We start from the raw sequence: 19474 nt of genomic DNA, 5'->3' as shown, positions 1-19474 counted from the left end.
ACATCTTTGTTTAGTGGCACTCACTGATGCCACTTGGACTGAGGAATGTAGGTATCTAACCTATTTGAGACTTAATTTCATAATAGATGCATCTATTCGGTATTTTACAGGATTTTTTTGGTTGAGTAACTAATATGTTTGGATGTGTATATTGATTGTGTTATATAATGATAGGTTGTATATTGTGTTTATGTATTAATAAAAGCTTTTTAATAATTAAAAAAATGAACTGAGGAATGTAAAGCTGTGTTAACAGGAGCAGAAGGAACAGATGTTTTAGTGTTGTAGACATAACAAATAATGATAATGTTATTACTGTGATTATACAGTTTCACCTGAATGAAACAGAGAACTGCAGTTATGAGATGAAAACATTAGTATGAAGCCTTAAAAGTAATTTTATTGCAGCTCTGAAACTTTTCCCCCAATTGATTCATTCACTCCTGGCACAAGCTGCAGTAGTTCCAACCTCCAACCATGGCCCCATCTACATGGCACTGCTTTCGCCCTTCACTCCTTTGCAACTGTGCAGCATTGCAGGTTCAAATTAGCTTCTGTTGCGATACACTCACGATTTACTGCGGGCTTCCCCAACAGACTCCACTGTGCCCTATTTTTAGCCATTATATTTTAATGGGTAGCTGTGAAGGCCCGTGAGCGTGGAGGTGCGACACCTCAGTGGCTGTTCTGTATTTTAGGCGTTCTGTTGTGTCTTTCCGTCCCACATTAGGTAAAATGTGGGTGATCTGTGCTCCTTCATTTCCACACCAGCTGTTGGGCAGTTCCCCAGCCTGAGACTCTTGCGATGGTTCGCACTCACAAGGTGTGAGAGGTACGTGCCTACCCATCACTCTGAAATGGTGGCCAAAGCAAAGTTGGTCCCCCTTCAACTCCCAGCATACCCCATCCAGGCATGCTCGCCGGGGCATGTTAGGAGTTGTAGGCCTTTTTTCTGTCTAAACATGCATAGGATTGCACACTTAGGTTCTGAGGAGAGCAATCCTATGGCCGCCAGACAGTGTCTAGATGGACCTAGGATTTTTCAGTTTCTGGGAACCGAGCTCACCACCCCCTCCTCTGCTGTCTCATAGGTGGTATGGTTTTTCCCTGTCTCTGAATTCATAAACACAGTGCACAGTGGGTGAAAATAGGGTGTTCCTAGGGGCGGGGAGAGGAGGAGACCAGGGAAGCGTCATTACGATGCTTCCTATGCACTGTAGTCTCCCCCCTCCTGTTCTGTTCTGAAGTCTCCAGCTAGACAGCTAAAATTGGCTGTCTAGCCACAAATGCAGGGTGGCCGGAGGATCCCCTCTGTGTTCCACCCACCCTGCATTGGACAGTTGGCCACCTCCGAGTTCGGAGGCAGCTGACTCTTCCTGTAGGATGGACACCCAAATGCAAGTCCTCCCCATGACAGGGGAGCATGCTCATCTTGCTGCAGGGGCTATAAACATTTGCCCAGCTACTGTAAGGAATAAGGGGAATAGGTAAGAAAGATCCACAGTGATAGTGGTGTTAGTCTGTTGCAGCAAAAACAACGAAGAGCTCATATTTTACAGTGGCAGAGAAACTGGATAAAGGATAATTAACAGGCAGAGTGAGCCTGCATGTAGTTAAAGCTACTAGCCCTCAACAAGGTAGCATTCTAGGGGTGTGATCATCTGAGGGTCCCCCCGCCCCCTTACACACACATACACCTGGTGCCGCAAGCACTAGGATACCCTAGAGAAATTGCTTTCCTCTGTTCGTTCCTTTGCACTAGACCCAGAAGTGACAATGGAAGAAGTGAGCCACTCACTCTTCTGTCATAGGCTGAAGTGAACATCCAAAGCCAGCCACTGAGTGACTTGTTCCTAATCTGGCCCTTCTCAATTCATACACTTGACTTTCCTTTATTATATTTCTTTTTAAATTATACCGATATCCTGCCTTTTTCCTGCAAGGAACCCAAGGGGGCTTGCCTAATCCTCCTCCTCTCCATTTTATCCTCACAACAACCCCGTGAGGTAGGTTAGGCTGAGAGTCAATGACTGGCCCAAAGTCATCCAGTGAGTTTCGTGGTTGAGTGAGAGTTTGAACTCGGGTCTCCTGAATCCTGGTCCAACTCTCTAACCACTATGCCACACTGGCTCTCCAGATGTGTTCTTGTCCCTTTGTCTTTGATATCTGTACATAATCTCATCTGACCCATCTAAGAAGCTATAGGAGAATAGCTCTGATGGCTATGTGCTACCTCCAGTACCAGAGGCAGGGAGCCTATGTACCCCAGTTATTGGGGAACATGGGTGGGAGGGTGTGGTTGTGTTAATGCCCTGCTTGTGGGTCTTGGTCGATGGCTGGTGGGCCACTGTGTGAATGGAATGATAGACTAGATGGACCCTTAGTCTGATTCAGCAAAGCTCTTCTTATGTTCTTATCAGAGAGGGACCAGGCATACCTTGAATCCCAGCAGAAAACCAGGAAGGGGAGGGACAGGTTGCAGGGTCATAAATCTCTCAGTATCTGGTGGACCTGTCCTGGGATCACAGCTCCCTTTAGGACAGCGCTGGTGAACCTCTTCTAGCCTGAGGGATAAATGGAATTTTGGGGAAGGTCTTAGAGGCTGCATTCCAGTAGTGGGTGGGGTTGAAGGCAAAAGAGGTGAGGTCAAAATACCAAAAATACCTGCAGATTTTAGCTTAAAGTTCTTACGGTCAGTAACTAAGCCTTAGGAGATGCATTTCAACCTCTGAGAATGGGGGAAAAACTGCACAAAAGCTGGGAAACCACCAAATGGTTGGCAATCAAAAGAAAGGGGCCATGACCATCCGGTAACCCCGGAAGGCCAGACAGCGGCCCCAGGAAGGCTGTATTTGGCCTGCATGCCTGAGGTTCAACAGCCCTGCTTCAGGTTGTCCTAGTCTGAGCTTGTGTCTCGGCTCTAGTGTCATTCCCGATTCCAGTTCCTGCAGCTGACTGATCTCCTTGTGCTGTGGATCCCACTTCCATGCCAGCTACACTGTTGCTTGAGCCTCAGGCACAAGGAAATGACTTTGGACATCCTACCATCAAAGCAAGAAGGGCGAAATATTTGTTCCACCATACCTGTGTCTGTTGAGGACCTATGTCCATATTTTTCAGCAGGCTGTTCAAAAACGCAGTGACGCTCTCCCATGGGTAAATGCTGTTGGAGCCATCAAGAACGATGACAATGTCCAGAAGGCTCTTGCATTCTGCAACATGAATTGTGGGATCATAAGGAACTGTCCAATGCATCAGCAGGATATGAATTTATAGAATTTATAGAATATAGAATATATATATTCTACTGAAACAAAGCTGGCACCCTGATACTTTGCTTGCAAGGAGGCCTCTAATTCCAAAGGAAATTACTTTTAAATAAATATACTGAGATTGCAGCCTCAACGTACTGTATTTCCAGTATGACTTATTCAAAGACTTGATGGGGTCACCCCTGCTTCTCCTTTCCCATCCCACTGCCATCTCTTTCTCCAGAGTAAATTTATACGACAGAGAGTTGGAACAGTGCAACCAGGAGCAGGAGAAAGAAGCTGTTCAGTTGCTGTCTTGCGAGACAGTGCCTAGAGTAGCTTCACAGACCTAATTATGGAATGGTCTCCCAGATGAGGCCCACCTGGCACCAATATTATTATCTTTTTGGCACCGGATTAAGTCCTTCCCCTTCTCTAAGGCATTTGGCAGCATATGATGAAGTTTTAATCAGGTCCTGTATTTTTCTTATTGTTGATAGCTTAAAATTGTTTTAGATATATGTGTGTCTCTGTGTGTGCTGTCTTTTATACGTTTGTATGTAAATGGTTTCCATAATGTATTTCTAAGGCTTAAATAAACCATCCAGAGAGCTTTGGCTACCGGATAGTATAGAGATGTAATAAATGACATGAAAATGAAATTATTCTAATCTGATGCATGCCACTGTGTGCCATAACCATGGTACACTCACTCATCAACCATGTATTTGTCACAGGGTTAGGGATGTCCATTGCCAGGAAATCTGGCCCTTTTTGGGCTCTGGATTTCTGCAGTGCCCCTGACTTGGCTTGCATTTGCGATCCAAGCTGCAGGAATGTTCTGAAATCCAGGACCTTTTTCTGTTTTTCTTTCTTATTTGCATAAATAGAAACTTGCACAAATTTTGGCCATAACTTGCATAAATTTTGCATAATCTGTGCAAATTGCAGCCAGAATGCATGCAAGTTATGCAAATTACCATTGAAATTTGTGCAAATTATGCAAATTGTGGCATTTGTGCAAATTTCTATTTACACAAATAAAAAATCTGTGAACTGGCCTGATGCAGATTGAGTTGGGCCAACTTGCAGGGAAATGAGCTGAGGTCAGTGAGCAAGCAGATGGATTCCTCCAACATCCCAACACAGGGTTGAGGATGGCGCTTAGGAATGTACAGTAAGTTTATTGTAGTAGCAGTAGTACATATGGTAGTATGAGCAGGAAGGTAAATCTAGCACCTCTAGCAGTGGCATACCTGCCTTATTCATGCCCTGTGCTACTACGGCATGTTGCAGGCAGGGGGAACTGCTAGCATAGCATGATGAACTCCAGCACAGCCATCATAGATACCCTGAGGGTGTACTGCAGCTTTCAGCCCAGCAGAATAAAGTGACCAAGGCAGCCACTGGTAGTGTGGCTACTTATGAATCGCCAGAAAAGAGGACAAGTATCACCAAAGAAGATGGCAGCAATTTGCATAATATTTGCATATGTTAAGGTATATGTCTAGATGCAAATTTAGAAATAATTATGATAATTTAAATAGAAATACAGTACATCTCACCATAGTGGAAGACTGCGATGAGGTGACCTGTGTGCCTATCTGTTCAGCCGGCAGTCCAGATGCTAACTGTCGATGGGCAACAATTTGTATCATTCATTATCTTTAAATTGGAATTGGACAGGGCAGACTTTCAAACAGAGGACTGTCCTCTGTAAGAGAGGACACATGGCCACCCTACCTCTCTGGCCTTTACATAATAATGGCTGATCAGCCTGGCTCCACAACACATCACTCAGTGGAGGCTGAGGTGCGCAGAGATTGCCTGAAGCCCTGCCTGGATTGCTACTGAGTTGCTTGTCTACTCTCCCTGCTTCCAGGGGCCAGAACTGATGGAAGTCAGAATTCAAGAAGCTGTAGAATCAGTAACCAAACTGGAGCTATGAGAAGTGCTATAAAATTTATTGAGATGTTAAGTAAGTGTAATAAACAGAAATACTGAGAACAGTCAAGAAGCTACCTGTAAATGTCCTGCAGGCCTGGAAGTCCATCCATCTCAGCCTGCTGCTCAAAGCAAGGCTGTGTGTCACGTATGAAGAGCGAGTGTGGTGCAAAAATATACCTACAACAGAGGCCCTCCAGATGTTGTTGGACTCTAAGTCCTATCAGCACCAGCCAGCATGGCCAGCGTTCAATGAAACATCTGGAAGGCCACAGGTTCTCAATGCATAACTTACAGAGTAATAAATACCTTCAAGTAACTTCAGCAAGCAAGGCCCAGAGAAAGCCCTGGTTAACTATGGTTTGTGTTACCATTGGTGCAGACAGATACTGTAGTGCTACGGTTAACTCCAAGAAGGGAAGGGAGGAGAAATTAACATGCAAGACAAAAAGAGAAGGGACTATATCCCAGTGGTACAGCACATGCTTCATATGCAGAAGCATCCAAAGTTTAGTCCCAGGCATCTCCAGTGAACAGGGTCAGGAAGCAGATGGTGTGAAAGACTGAGACACTGACAAGCAGCTATCCAGTCAGAGGAAGACAGTGAGCTAGATGGTCAAATAGTTGGACCTAGAATAAGACAACTTCATAGATAGGGAGTATGTGTGTGAGGGAGCATAGTTAGGTAATGGGGAGTATTTTGTTTGCCCTGGGCCTATGCAAAGCCACACATTGCAAGGAGATCCAGAAATAATTGATAAGATTAAATAATATTCTCAGTTGTCTTTCTTAATTATGAACAAAACATATAAGTACGTGTGGTTTTAAAAGTATGCCCACACTGCCGTTCCGTACCAAAAGCTAGTTCAGGAGCTGGTTCTCTTAGTCACTCTATGTCATGCTAGACATACCAGAGGGTGTGATCACCCAAATAAACAAAGACATGATTCAAGTTGTCATGGCCGGCAGAAATGTCTGTGATTTCCAAAAGGAAGGATGCCTCCAAGATTACAGGAATTGCTGAAGCCAATAATATTTATGGTTTCCTGGCGCTCAAGTCACACTGACATGTGCAGAGATGGCTGGGATGGCTCACATATGTAAGAAAAGAATTATGTAACATCTGAAATGGTCCTTAGTCAAGAAAACAACTGTTTTAGCCTCCCTGAATATGACTCAGGCTAAGTAAAGAAAGATGGTTAGTCTGGCATTACTTATAATTGTCCTTAGCCCAGGAGCAAGAGGAAGGAAGGAACAAAACCATATGTTCCCACAGGATGCTCTTTGTGAAAGGTTTCATTAGGAAGGAAAGTAAGGGTGCAATCCCATGCATGTTTAGACAGAAAAAAGTCCTAAAACTCCCATCATTCCCAGGCCAGCAGTGGGAGTTGTACGACATCTTTATGTATAAACATACATAGAATTGCACCCTAAGTCTGAAAATCACATTTTTATGTATTATGTATTGCTCCTATCTCTGCCAATCCACACAAAGGATGGAACCCCTTGTCTCCAGAAAACAAAACTGGGACATGTTGCAACAGCCCACAGTTGGTTAAACCATGGGTGGTTGTGAATGAAGCAGGACCAAGGGCCCATTTACACCCGGCTTTTACTCCGGGGTGGGTGTGAGTCAAGGTCCCTCATGATAGATGACACAGTTGCGACTTTGCAGCCGTCCGTGTTTTTTGCCCGGAAAATGCGGAGTTCCAAGGAATTGTTTTGCTGCTATGGTTTTAGTTTGCTATGGGTTTACCCGCGCTTGTGAGCCATCTGTCCCTTCCCCAAATTGACTTTGCATTTTGCAGTGGGCATGTTGTAGGCATGTGTAGTGCCTGCGTCACTCTGTGATTCCCCTTTACCTCCCCCGTCCCTTCGCAGCTGCGCAGTTACAGAGGCACAGAGAAGCGTTTTCATCTATTTAATCACAGTTTCACACATTTTTGCAGCTTCGTATCTTCGCAACAGTTGCTTTTGGACTCAGTACCCAAGGGCCAGGGTGTGTGTGTGTGTGTCTTGGGGGAGGACCAATATCACTCCAGCCACCATTTCAGAGCAATGGCTAGGCACGTAGTGCTCACGCTTGTGAGTGCGAACCATCATGAGAGTCTCAGGCTGGGGAACTGACAAACTGATGGTGTGGAAACGAAGGAGCACAAAACACCCACTTTTTACCTAAAAAGGGACGGAAAGACACAGCAGAGGCCCTCAAATACAAAACAGCCACTGAAGTGTCGCACGCCCACACTCACGGGACTGCACAGCTGCGCATTCCAGTAAAATGGCAAAAAAAGGGGGCATGGCGAGGCTGTTAGGGAAGCACGCAGTACATCGCGAGTGTATCACAGGGCATGCTGATTCAAAGCTGCATTGCTATGCAGTTGCCAAAGGGGTGGATGGTCAAAGCGGCGCCATATAGATAGGGCCTAGGTGGGTGAGTGTGCTAGTTTTCACTGCCTAATTGCTTCCACTGCAGCCGGGCACAGCTAAATAATGGAATGTCCTTGGATCACTTATCATGATGTCCGAACCTGGAATTGTGGGTTGTTGGGACAGAACAACTGGGATTTGCAACTGTAGAACAAAACATGGATTACAAGTCTGGGTTGTTCTTTGCCCAACAATTCCAGGTTTGGATGTCATGGACAGAGCATCCCCAGCAGGTTGTTTAGCTCCCTGGGAGCGTGTGGACAGCCAGGAGCCAGCATGCTTGCTTGCTCCCACTTGTTCACAACTTCCCAGGGTTTAAACAAACCCTAAGAAGCTGTGACATGTGAACTGGACCTATGCCAAACACTGCAGCCTCTGGAATGCTTTCCCCAGAGAAGCTGGCTTGGTGCTCATGGGGATGTCAGTAATTCAGCTCCAGCTGAAGACTTTTGAAAAATGTTCCCAAGCCTTTGCATCCTTCGAAGCTGTTGAGAATGCATGTATTTGGCATTAACATACAGGCATTAAAATAGCAAATATGGTTCAGTGTAAGCAAATGTAAGGTGATGCACATTGGGACAAAAAGAATTAAAGATCGTAACTTCACATATATGCAGCAGATGGTGCCTGAGCTGGCGGAGACTGATCACTGTACAGCAGCTGTGAAAACGGCAAATTCCATGTTGTGGATCATTACAAAAGGAATCAGAAATAAAACTGCCAAGATCATAATGCCTTTATACAAGTATGTGGTTCAACCACACTTAGAATACTCTGTACCGTTCTGGTCATTGCACCTCAAAAAGCATATTGCAGAATTAGAAAAGGGCAACTAAAATGGTCAAGGGAATGGAGCAACTCCCCTATGAGGGAACGTTGCAACATTTGTGGCTCTTTAGCTAAGTAAAAAGGTGAGTATGGGGGAACATGATACAGGTGTACAAAATTATGCATGTTGTGGAGGAAGTAGACACGGAGATGTTTTTCTCCCTCTCCTATAATACTGGAACCTGGGGTCATCTCATGAAGCTGAATGGCGGGAGTGTCAGGGCAGACAGAAGTCAGTACTTCTTTACACGGCGCATTGGTATACCACAGAATTCACTACACAAGAAGTAGTGATAGCTACCAACCTGGACAGCATTAAAAGGGGATGAGTCACATTCATGGGAGATGATGCTACTGATGGCTAATAGTCATGATGGCTGCATATTATTGCCCCCAATGTCAGAGGCAGTCTGCCTCCCAGGACCGGTCCTGTACCAGGGAACAGGAGCAGGAGGATGCCATGGCACACATGTTCTCCTGCTGGTGGACATCCCACGGGCTGGCCACTGCCGGAACACAGTTCCGGACTAGATAGGCCTTTGGTCTCATCCAGCACAGCCTTTGTCATGTTCTTACTTTATGTTCATATTTACGATGCTCTGCTAAGTTTCTTTGCTGTGTTCTGCTGCTGTTTTAAATTGCTGTTGTGTCATTATTTTATTATTGTATAATTGAGATATATATATATAATTATGGTATTTTTAGCCTATAAGTTGCCATGGGAATGCAAATTGATGTTGAGGATGTGAGATATAAATCTTAGAAATGAATAAGAAGTTTGTCTGAGATGTAGCTAAATCATTTCCTGATCATTTCTGGCAGTTCAAAATATATCCATTTGTCACCTCATGCTGCTCTCTAGGTAGGCTCATGTGCCATCTAAAGGCTATTGGTATAGGTGTCATCTGCGCCATGGTACATCCATGGTACATCTACATCCATGCCCCAAGTGCACAGAGCATCTCCTTGTTTTGAGTGAGTGTTAGGCATTTTTTTAAAAAAAAATTATTTGCAACATTTGTATACTGCTCCCCATCTAAAACAGATTCCAGAGCGGTGAACGTAAGAGATACAATAGTAAAAAAGATAAAGATTAAAACACCATATTAAAATTATTAAAAACAGAATGCCAATAAAAGCCGTGGCTGGCTGGTCATTGAAGGAATGCTTCCTGGAACAGAACTGTTTTTAGGAGGCGCAAGAAGGAATACAATGTTGGGACCTGCCTGACCTCCAGGGGCAGGGAGTTCCAACAAAAGGAGCTACCACACTGAAGGGTCTTCTCCGGATGGAATCCAATTGGGCCACAGGTCCATGTGGAACCACCAGGAGCACGCCCTTTCATGACCTCAGTGACCGGGCAGGTTTGATGTATTCAAAACTTGACCAGAACCTCTGTGTTGGAGCTCTCATGCCCCAGTTATCGACCTAGAGGTAACACAGCAAGTTTATGAGGACATTTTGAGCCATTTGTCTTCTTGATCTAAAGAGGCACTTAGTTTACTGAGACTGCATAAAGATTATTTTTAGCCTGATCTTTGCTTGTGACATAGCATCCCAAAGTCTGTTTATGCTAAAATGAATTCCAGAGGCAGCAAGCATTTAGGTAATATACAGACAATGATAACATTTACTTAACTTGGTAATGCTGGTAGCCTTGAAAAGTAGTTTATGTTTCTGGTATGTTTCTGTGTATACATTTGTCTCCCTCAATGCTCAGTAATTTCAACATGTTCAAGAGCAGACTTCTTATATACATACCTTGCACAGATGGGGCAATGGAGTTTACAACCTCAAAAGTGGAGCTGACGTTGGAACAGATGCCAGTAGTGTAATGCAAGTGACCACATTTGTAAGCATAAAGAGGCCCACATGCCTTCAGTAAGGAGGGAAAGGTTACAAATTAATTCAGCTTACTTCATAAAAATATTTGTATTTCAACAATGGCTGGAAATATGCTTGCTGAAGCAAAATGGTGATGTAAAGATATGGCAACATCAATGTGGTGCCACATTAGGGAGAGTCATTAGCCCAGTTTGCACACCACAGCAACCCAGTTTTTTTAAAAAAAAAATCTTCTCCCCCCATCACTGACACTGCAAATGTAATGTGCGAACCAGGAACTCTGGGTTGTTGGGGAGAGACAAGCCAGAGCTGAAATCCAGAGTTAAACCCTGCGTTCCAAGTCTGGCTTGTCTCTCCCTTGACAAGCCACACTTCCCAGTTCACACATCATGCTAAACAACCCAGTGACACTCCATGTGTAACTGTGAAAACTGGGGCAATATGACAACAGAAAAATGAACTCAACCTGAATTACAGCAAGACCGGCCAAAGTCAGAAAAAGAAAAAGTTCAAGTTGTAAGAGACACTACACTTCGATTTGGACTTTTCTGCATAACAAAATTGTTCCTCTAAATTTTGTGTGATATAGATAAACACACACACACACACACACACACACACCATGTATATGTTTATACATAATGAGCATATGTGATCCATACTGCTAGGTGGCATTGACTTCAATATGAAGCCACTCAAGACAAAATAAGGGACAAATGTTTGTGGCAAAACACAACTAGAACATGGATGGCTGTGTGGAGCACGAAGTGGCTCCAGGAATGTGGGTGTTGGTTATCTGTGTATCCAAAAATCCAAAAGGGACCCCCACCCATATTTTATTAATATAACTATTGGATTGAATCCTGGGAGCACAGTTTCACTCATGGAAAAGAGTACTCTTGATCTTGTCTCCTTTCCTCCTTTAGCTCCCTGCACCTTCTGAAAATCTGCTCCAGAGAAGTTGGGTACTGCCAAATATAGCATGGGAGATGGCACAGGGAGTTGTAGGGGAATTGACGCACTTGTGAAATTGCCTCCTTCCATTTCCATTTGCGGAAATTCTGCTTGATCCGAGCCCCTTTCATGGCCAGAAAGAGTTTTTCCATAAACCAGGGGCAAGAAACTACTGGCTATCTGGGTGTAGTCGGACTCAAATTCCCATCTTCCCCAGCCAGTATGACCAATGATGAGGGATGACAGGAGTTGTAGTCCAACAACAACTAGGGGGGTACAACTTCCTCAATTCTGCCATAAATGGACCATTTGCTCCACTAGATCCAAGCCATTATAAATATGCATATTGCTTATATTTGCTTAAAATACTTATTTGCTCACCAAAAACCCTCCTTTTGGATTAGTCACTAAAGTTGATCCCAGGGTCATGTTCTCCTTTACTTCTGTAACTTCAGGAATGGATATGTCAGCTATAAATAGATAAAACATTTTAAGTATGTGGGTATGTGCAGACAAGATGTTAAATCATGCCATGGTTTTTCTAAAGTAAAACACCCAACTTTCTGCACAAAACAGTTCGTTTCTGTTTCCCTTCCTCCCCCATGTTCCCTCTTGATTAGGATTCTGATGAACAAGTCAAAGGCCTGGCTCTCATCCCAGAAACTTTGTCTGGAACACTGCTTCACATAGTTTTCTTGAACCTCAAAGAGAATGTCAAACCAACAATACCATGACAAGAAGAGACAAGCATCCACATATACTTGCTAATAAGAACAAATACACTTTTCAACTTCTATACGATCCTACTGTTAAAATGGTCAATTATTGGATATGACATAAAAAGATCAGTGGTATACACAGTTGGTATTTCAGTGAGTGAAAGGTGAAATAATCATGGGAAAGGAAATGTATTAGAATTCAACTCACGCTATCAGTAAAGTGACCCATGTAGGAATGTGCTGGTTGTGAGAGCAGGAGTGACTTCCTGGTGGTGGGGGAGGTAAGGGAAGATCCTGGAGGTATGAGAAAAATCTTGGTTCCCCCATTCAACCACAAAAAACTCTGTATTGTTAAATAAAGCCTATATAATGGGGGAGATTGCTGGGCTGTGCATAGATAGTTAAAGGATTCGGAGGATGAACGTTTGCAGTTAAAGGCTGTGTACCGGCACAAAGAAAAGGAACATGGCCATTGTGGGACAGGATTATATGGAGCAGAATGCAAGCAAAGCTTCAGCAGATGTCAACCGAAGGACAGAAAGGCTGAGCAGAATGAGCAGAAAGTAATCTTCCATGCAGCAGTCAAACATGCAAGTCAAATGCTCATCTGTTAACACAGCCTGCAGATGTTGAAGATATTTTTTGTTTTTTGAAATAGACAAATTTATCTGAAAATGCGAAGTAGTGCACATGTTCACATTTCTGAACATGCATGGTAGAGGGGGTCTTTCCAGATCCAGTACTGAGCCTGGATGCCCAGGTCTAGGTGATGGCCAGGAGTGTCTTTGCTCAGCTGAGAATGGTGCACCAACCACACACATTCCCAGATATGTCTGAGCTGACCACAGTAACACCTGACTTAATCTCATCTCATCTGGATGACTGCAATGTGCTCTATGTGGGGCTATCTCTGAAAAGCATTCAGAATTCTGCAGCCAGACTGTTAATTGGAGCTGGCTATAGGGGTGTCACTCCAGCAGCTTTGCTGGCTACCAATTCTTTTCCAGGCACAATTCAAAGACCTGGCCATGACCTATAAAGCCCTAAGCTGCCTGGGACCAGGAGGTTACCTGAAAGACCATCTTCCGCTGTATGAATCTGCCTGTTTAGATCATCCAGATGGGGCCCTTCTCTCTACACTACTACCCATTTCTGGAATATGCCTAGTGGGAATACTAGAGAGGGCCTTTTTAGTGGCTGCACCCTGCCATGAGAACTTTCTCTCTCTTCAGAGTTTTGTTTCTCCCCTCTTGGTTGTCCTTTCTCCACCAAGCACATACATATTTTATTTAAACAAGACTTTGCCTACAAGGCCTCCCAGCAGTAATGTTCAAATTTTAACAGTCTGCTGTTTTATGCCTTGATTTTAGATTGGATGATTATGATTTGTTACATTTATATCCCACATTTTTCCTCTCCAAGGAACCCAAGGTGGCTTACATGGTCTTCCTCCTCTCCATATTATCCCCACAACAACCCTGTGAGGTAGGTTAGGCTGAGAGTCAGTGACTTGCCCGAAGTCACCCAGTGAGCTTCATGGCTGAGTGGGGAGGAGAACCCAGATCTCTCAAGTCCCAGTCCAACACTCTAGCCACTATACCACACTGGATTTCTGATGCTCTTTTATGATGCTCTTTTATGTACTGTGATTTATTTATTTTTACTGTATAGTGTATTGTCAGGTGCCTTAAGTGCCATCGGCAGAAGGGCAGAATAGAAAGTCTAAATAATTTATGAATGATGGGGCCTTTTTGTGGGGAACTCCATTTGTACAACTCACCCTTCCCCAAGAAATCTGTTTGGCCCTCTCTTTGTTTTCCTTCAGGTGGGCCTGAAGACATTATTATTTCAATCTGACTTTGAGGTGGGGTGGGCGTAACTGTCATTCCTGTTTTTAAAGTAAATGGATGGCTAAGCTGATGTTTTTGTTTCAATGTATTTTATACTGCTCTTTTCTTTTTTTAGCCATTAGGGTTATGGATTATTTTCAAAGTTGTTTTTTGTTTTCATAATTGCAAATTATATTATATTATTGCTTATAATTTCCTAATTGTAAACTGCTTTGAAAGAACTTTTTAGTTCTGAAAAGTGATAAAATCTCTTTAAAAGGAAGAAAAAAAGAAAGATGAAAGAAAGTTGATAGTGTTGGGACCTGAGGGTTGAATCCAGAGAGACCTTTCATAAGCAGAAGGCACATTCTGCCTAGGATGGTGGTGGTGGTCCTATTTCCTTTGGTTCAAATACACAGCCAGCTGCAGCCCCCATCTCACATCTGAGGTTCTCTAACCTCAGATTCGCAAAAGTTACTGTGGAGTGGGGGGTTGCAAAGGGCTGCAGGGAGGAAGGAAGAATAAGTAAAACCACTGGGTTCTCTGGATCACATCTAGAGCAGGGAAACACGAAGGCACAAGCAGGAATAAAAAAAAGTGGTTTGGCAAAAGATTAGGCAAATATCGGAACATGGGAAAAGTGATAGCTGGTTTCACAGGAATACACACATACTCACTCACTCACTCACTCACTCACCACCTGCTAACTGTTTACAATTAGCATAGAATTTGTGTGAGAAAGTATGGTTATGAAACAGAAACAAATTTCTGATACTGAGGAGTGGGGGTGTGGAAATTGACAGCGGGGTCTACAACAGGCAACATACAGCCAGATTTGCCCAATGCTTGCTGATTAGAACACAGAAGAGCTGCTTTATACCAAGTCAGCACACACACTAACCTATATAGCTTAGTATTTTCTACAGTGACTGCAGCTAGGGATGTGCGAATCATCAAAACTCAAGCTTGCTGAAGTTTTCCAGATTTCATTTCAAAGCTCATTCTGATTTGGGCTGTATCAGATTGTGAGGTTTTTTTTTTTGCATGAAAATCTCTGTATATTTTGGTGTGTATTTTTCCAAATGTACACATTCTTCTCCCATTGATTAAAGTGTATTTATGCACATTTTTTCAGGCACATTTTTCAAAAGTACACATGCTGTAAAACACACCGTTTTTGGTCTGCGAGTCACATTGCAAGCTCATAAATGTATGGACTTCGACTGCAGATTACCGTTTGGTCTGGAAGGTTTGAACTGGGTAAATCCAGATAAAAATGAACCAAAACTAATTTCTCATACATCTCAAATTGCAACAGCTCTCCCGGGCTTCAAGAAAGGCATTTCTAGCCTTGCCTGGAGATGCCAGAGACTGTACCTGGGACCTTTTGCATGTAAAGCAGGTGCTCTACCACTGAGTTAAGGCCCTTCTCCTAATTAGCCAGCTGTTGTGTCTATCATCATGAAACTCCCTTTCTAGAGCAGGGCTGTTTACCATGCTGATTGGCTGGCCCATCTGTCAGTCAAGAAGCCATTTCTTCCCAAGCCAAAGTACTCCCACCCCCAAAAAGAGGGGGATAGAAAGCATGCAGTGCAAACCAAATGTTTAATCAGACATATAGCTATGCCAGATGTTTTCAGGAATGGGGACACCCTAAAAACAAAGCAAACAACCTGCCCTCCCCAAGCCTTAAGTCAGCTTTTACCCCAGAGCCAGGTATGCAAGAAGGTAGAAAGAAGCAGAGGTCATTCCATGGTAAAAAGAAAATCTCACACTCACTCCCATATTTATGTACATCTGTATGCAGCCATAAAAATCCTGGGAGGTAAGGAGCGTTGACAGCATTGCAGATGTTCCAGAAAGGAAACAGCCAGCAGTTTAGAAAGCTAATACACTGTATAATGCATTGTATATATAAGAGATTGCGATTGATAACAAGCTATAAGTTGTTAAAACAATAACAAAAGGTTGATCACATACTCTACTCCTCCCCCAAAGTCTGAAAAATACAAGAAAGGGATTGAGCAGAAAAAGAACAGCAATCCATTTCGGTTAGGTCACTGAGTATTAATAACAGTTCAGAGAGATAAGAGTGACACGTGTGGGAAAGAGCAATCTAAGGGTGAACATTTTAAAAACAGACTAAAGAAATGTTGTCAACGAGAAAGGAAAGGCATGCAAAAGGTTTGTACTACAGACTGATCATAATTGGGGGGGGGGGATTAAGTGAACAGCTAGCAATTACCTCCAGATGGGGACAAGCCATAGTTTGCCTGGTTTGAAAGTAACAGCAGACTAAGGTTTGCTGCAGAAGAGGATGTTAGGGAACATGTGAAGGGAAGAGGTTTGAAATTCGATTAAACCAAGGCATGAACATTCAAAAAAGAAGATAATATTCTTATCACTCTAGGACAGCCTTTGCCTGGTGCCCTCCAGATGTTTTGGACTGCAATTCCCATCACTCCCAGCCAGCATGGCCAGTTCTCAGGTATTCTGGGAGTTGTAGTCCAAAACAGTGGGAGATCACCAGGTGGGAGAAGGCTGATCTAGAAGATAGGTTTAAATGCAAATAGTAATCAACATAAATAAAAGGTAAAGAATTTTTTTTAATCAAAAGAATGTGTTTCATTTATAGTGCAAAGGAGATTAACAAAAAAGGAGAGCAAAGTACAAAAACTGCCAACAATTTTTTTTTATACTCTCCTCTTGTTTATATTAATTTGTTTTGTGTATAGCCATGATGTATAGGGTCTACTTCACGTATGGAAGACCTGTTTCTTTTCTCTACGCACTTGTATTCAATTACACAACTGTATTAGAATAACACTACACTGATATTACATTGGAGTTCTTACACAATAACACTGTATTCGACTAACACTGCACGGAGATGTTTCTCTGAGATCTCAGCCACATTTTTTTCAGCTACCACATCACACTGGTTAGGTCCAAGTGCTGCCCTGGTTCATGCCGTTTTTTCTCAGGCTCATGTACCTGCATACAGGATGGTTTGGAACAATATGACAGTTCTGAGTATGCAGAACCAGCCTGAAAATATCTGTATACCTATGGAAGAATGAACATTCACATCACATTTCATATGTGATGGTGTTCATGAATATTTCTACTTGGAAAATATTTCCTTTTAGAAAGAATGTGATAGAATCACAGAGTTGGAAGGGACCTCAAAGGACTCATGTCCTGCTTGTGGGCTTGGCACAGGCAGCTGGTTGGCCACTGTGTGAACAGAATGATGGACTAGGTAGGCCTTTGGTCTAGTTGAAGAAATCCACAACTGATTCAAATGAGTTCGGATTTCTATGAATCCGATCTGCGGATTCCGCAATGGACCAGCTTTTTCTGAGTTACACAGATTCCACAGACTTGCAAACCATTTTTTTTTTAACTTTCCAGGAATTGTACACAAATTTAGTCATATAAAACTATTAAAAAAAACCCCACTGACCAAAAATGCACATTTCCCCCTAAAGCATGAAAATGTAGATTTGGGGGATATTTGCACATTTTTCCATTTTTTTCTTACTTTGGGAGAGATTTGTGCAAATTAGCATTAACTAATGCAGATTAGCACTAACCCTCATTAGTTAATGTGGTTTACCATGAATGTGCATCAGTTAATGTGCATTAGCACATTTGTGCACATGCGAAGTAGCACAAGTAGAATGAAGTTCTGCAAAATATATGATTCCGTCAGTGAGCAGATGACGGAACAAAAGATGCCTGACAATCCACAAAACATGGGATGGATTTGACAAAATTCCTACATCGCTCCTTTGGTCTGATTCAGCATGGCTCTTCTCATGTTCTTATCTAGTGCAACCCCCTTCTGATGCAGGAAATCTAGTGCTACAGGATACGTGATCATCCAGTTCTGTAAAAAAGGATGGTCTTCCACCATCCAAAGCAGCCGGTTCTACTATCAAACAGCTCATACCATCAGGAGGTTCTTCCTAATGTTTAGCTAAAATCCCTTTTCTTGTAATTGGTTTACATCTTACCTAGGGATGTACAGATTTTGTTAAATCCATTTTGTCTGTGTTTTGCAGATTGTCAGCCATCTTGCATTCTGTCATGTGCTCACTGAGAGAATCAGATTTTTTTTAGGGATGAGAATTTTGTTCCACTTGCACAAGTGTGCATCAGCTCAAGTGTACATTTGCGCAACCCCCCCCCCCCCAGTTAAAAAAAGTCCACAAATACATGTGACTTGGAAAAAGCTGGTCCACTATGGAATCTGCAGGTCAGGATCATAGATACCCAAACTCATTTGAATCTGTTACAGATTTTTCCGAGATCCCTAATCCTACCCCATGGAATAACAGAGAGCAAATTTGCTCTACCATCTATGTGGCAGTCCTTAGAGTTGCCACCCTATGTTTCAGTCCTAAGATGACGACATGAGAAGTGTAAAGAAAACATAGGCAAGGCCCAGCATAAAATGGGCCTACTCTGAATTTCTGCTAATCCATTTACTCTCTTACCTGGCAAGTTTAGTTTTACACATGGCAAGCCATTGCCCTGTCCCACAGGGCATTTATACACATCACCTGTCCTGTTGTGAGGCTGACCAGCTAAGGGTGAACCAATAAGAACCCTGAAAAGGGAAAGAAAGCAGATTCATCTTCTCAATACTGTAAATAGTTTTACCCAGGGTTCTTTTCTTAAAAATAAAATTTATTATACAACCAACAACAACACACACACACACACACACAGACATCATCAAATGGACAATAAAAAGTTACCAAACTATACACTCAAAATACTTCCAAGAAATGGGCAACCCTCCCTTTATAAAGCTCATATCCTTATTCTTCTTGGCCTTCCATGAAAGAGTTATATATAGATGAAAATCACTATACATCACTATAGTCAATACATTTTCCAAGTGGTCCGGAGCCTGGTCGGACCTGTGGCTCCTGAACCACTGGAGCATTTTAAGGCCTCCTGTGAGGCCTTGGCAAGGCACTTTGCAGATAAAATTGATCAGATTAGGAGTGTTACTCCGCATGCTGTGGATATAGTTAGTCAGCAAGAGGCGAACTGTGGCAAACCGGTTTTGTGGGATCGGTTCCAGCTTCTTTCTCCTGATGAAATGGACAAGGTGCTTTCATCTGTAAGGCCGACCACCTGCTTACTTGATCCTTGCCCATCTTGGCTCATTATGGGCCGCAGAGAGAGACTGGGTGAGGGGATCAGGGCGGTGGTGAATGCCTCCCTTGAGGAGGGAGTGATGCCATCAGCCCTCAAGGAGGCAGTGATAAGACCGCTCTTAAAGAAGCCCTCCTTGGATCTCCAGGTTCTGAACAACTTTCGCCCAGTCTCAAATCTGCCATTTTTGGGCAAGGTGATTGAGCGGGTGGTGGCGATGCAGTTAGGGATGGCGGAGAATTTCTCCCCGAAACTTCGGGGGGCCGAGCGCCAACGTGTTTGGCCCCCCGAACAAGTTTCGGTGAGAAATTCTCCACACCCCCCCGCCCCCCGCACCCCCCCCCGGGATGGGACTTACCTTTGCCGAATGTCCCTCCCGGCGGCGGGTCCGGCCGGTGGTTCGGCGGGTGTTTGTCTGGGGCGGGAGCGGCAGCCGGTCTTTCGACTGGCTGCTGCCACCGCCATTGCAATCAAAGAAAAAAAAACAAAAACGCCCCTGTGA

At 43.4% G+C, this 19474-nt stretch overlaps 1 protein-coding gene across 3 annotated transcripts in view; it reads right to left on the bottom strand.

The window, feature by feature from the left end:
• ITGA1 (integrin subunit alpha 1) overlaps positions 1–19474 on the bottom strand; it is a 165838-nt gene that overhangs the window by 91803 nt on the left and 54561 nt on the right. For all 3 annotated transcript variants that reach the window (XM_084833194.1, XM_084833193.1, XM_084833195.1), the window contains exons 3-6: positions 18303–18415; positions 11634–11722; positions 10215–10329; positions 3085–3212 (exon numbers count right to left, since the gene is read on the bottom strand). In XM_084833194.1, the coding sequence (XP_084689320.1) occupies positions 3085–3212; positions 10215–10329; positions 11634–11722; positions 18303–18415 (445 nt within the window). The remainder of the gene's footprint in view (positions 1–3084; positions 3213–10214; positions 10330–11633; positions 11723–18302; positions 18416–19474) is intronic.

The sequence above is a fragment of the Heloderma suspectum genome, chromosome 2, assembly GCF_057233095.1.
Source record: "Heloderma suspectum isolate Gila_16-S chromosome 2, 16-S_ref, whole genome shotgun sequence".
Classification (NCBI taxonomy): domain Eukaryota; kingdom Metazoa; phylum Chordata; class Lepidosauria; order Squamata; family Helodermatidae; genus Heloderma; species Heloderma suspectum.
Note: the sequence above shows the minus strand (reverse complement) of the source record. Positions and strands in the feature narration are given on the sequence as shown.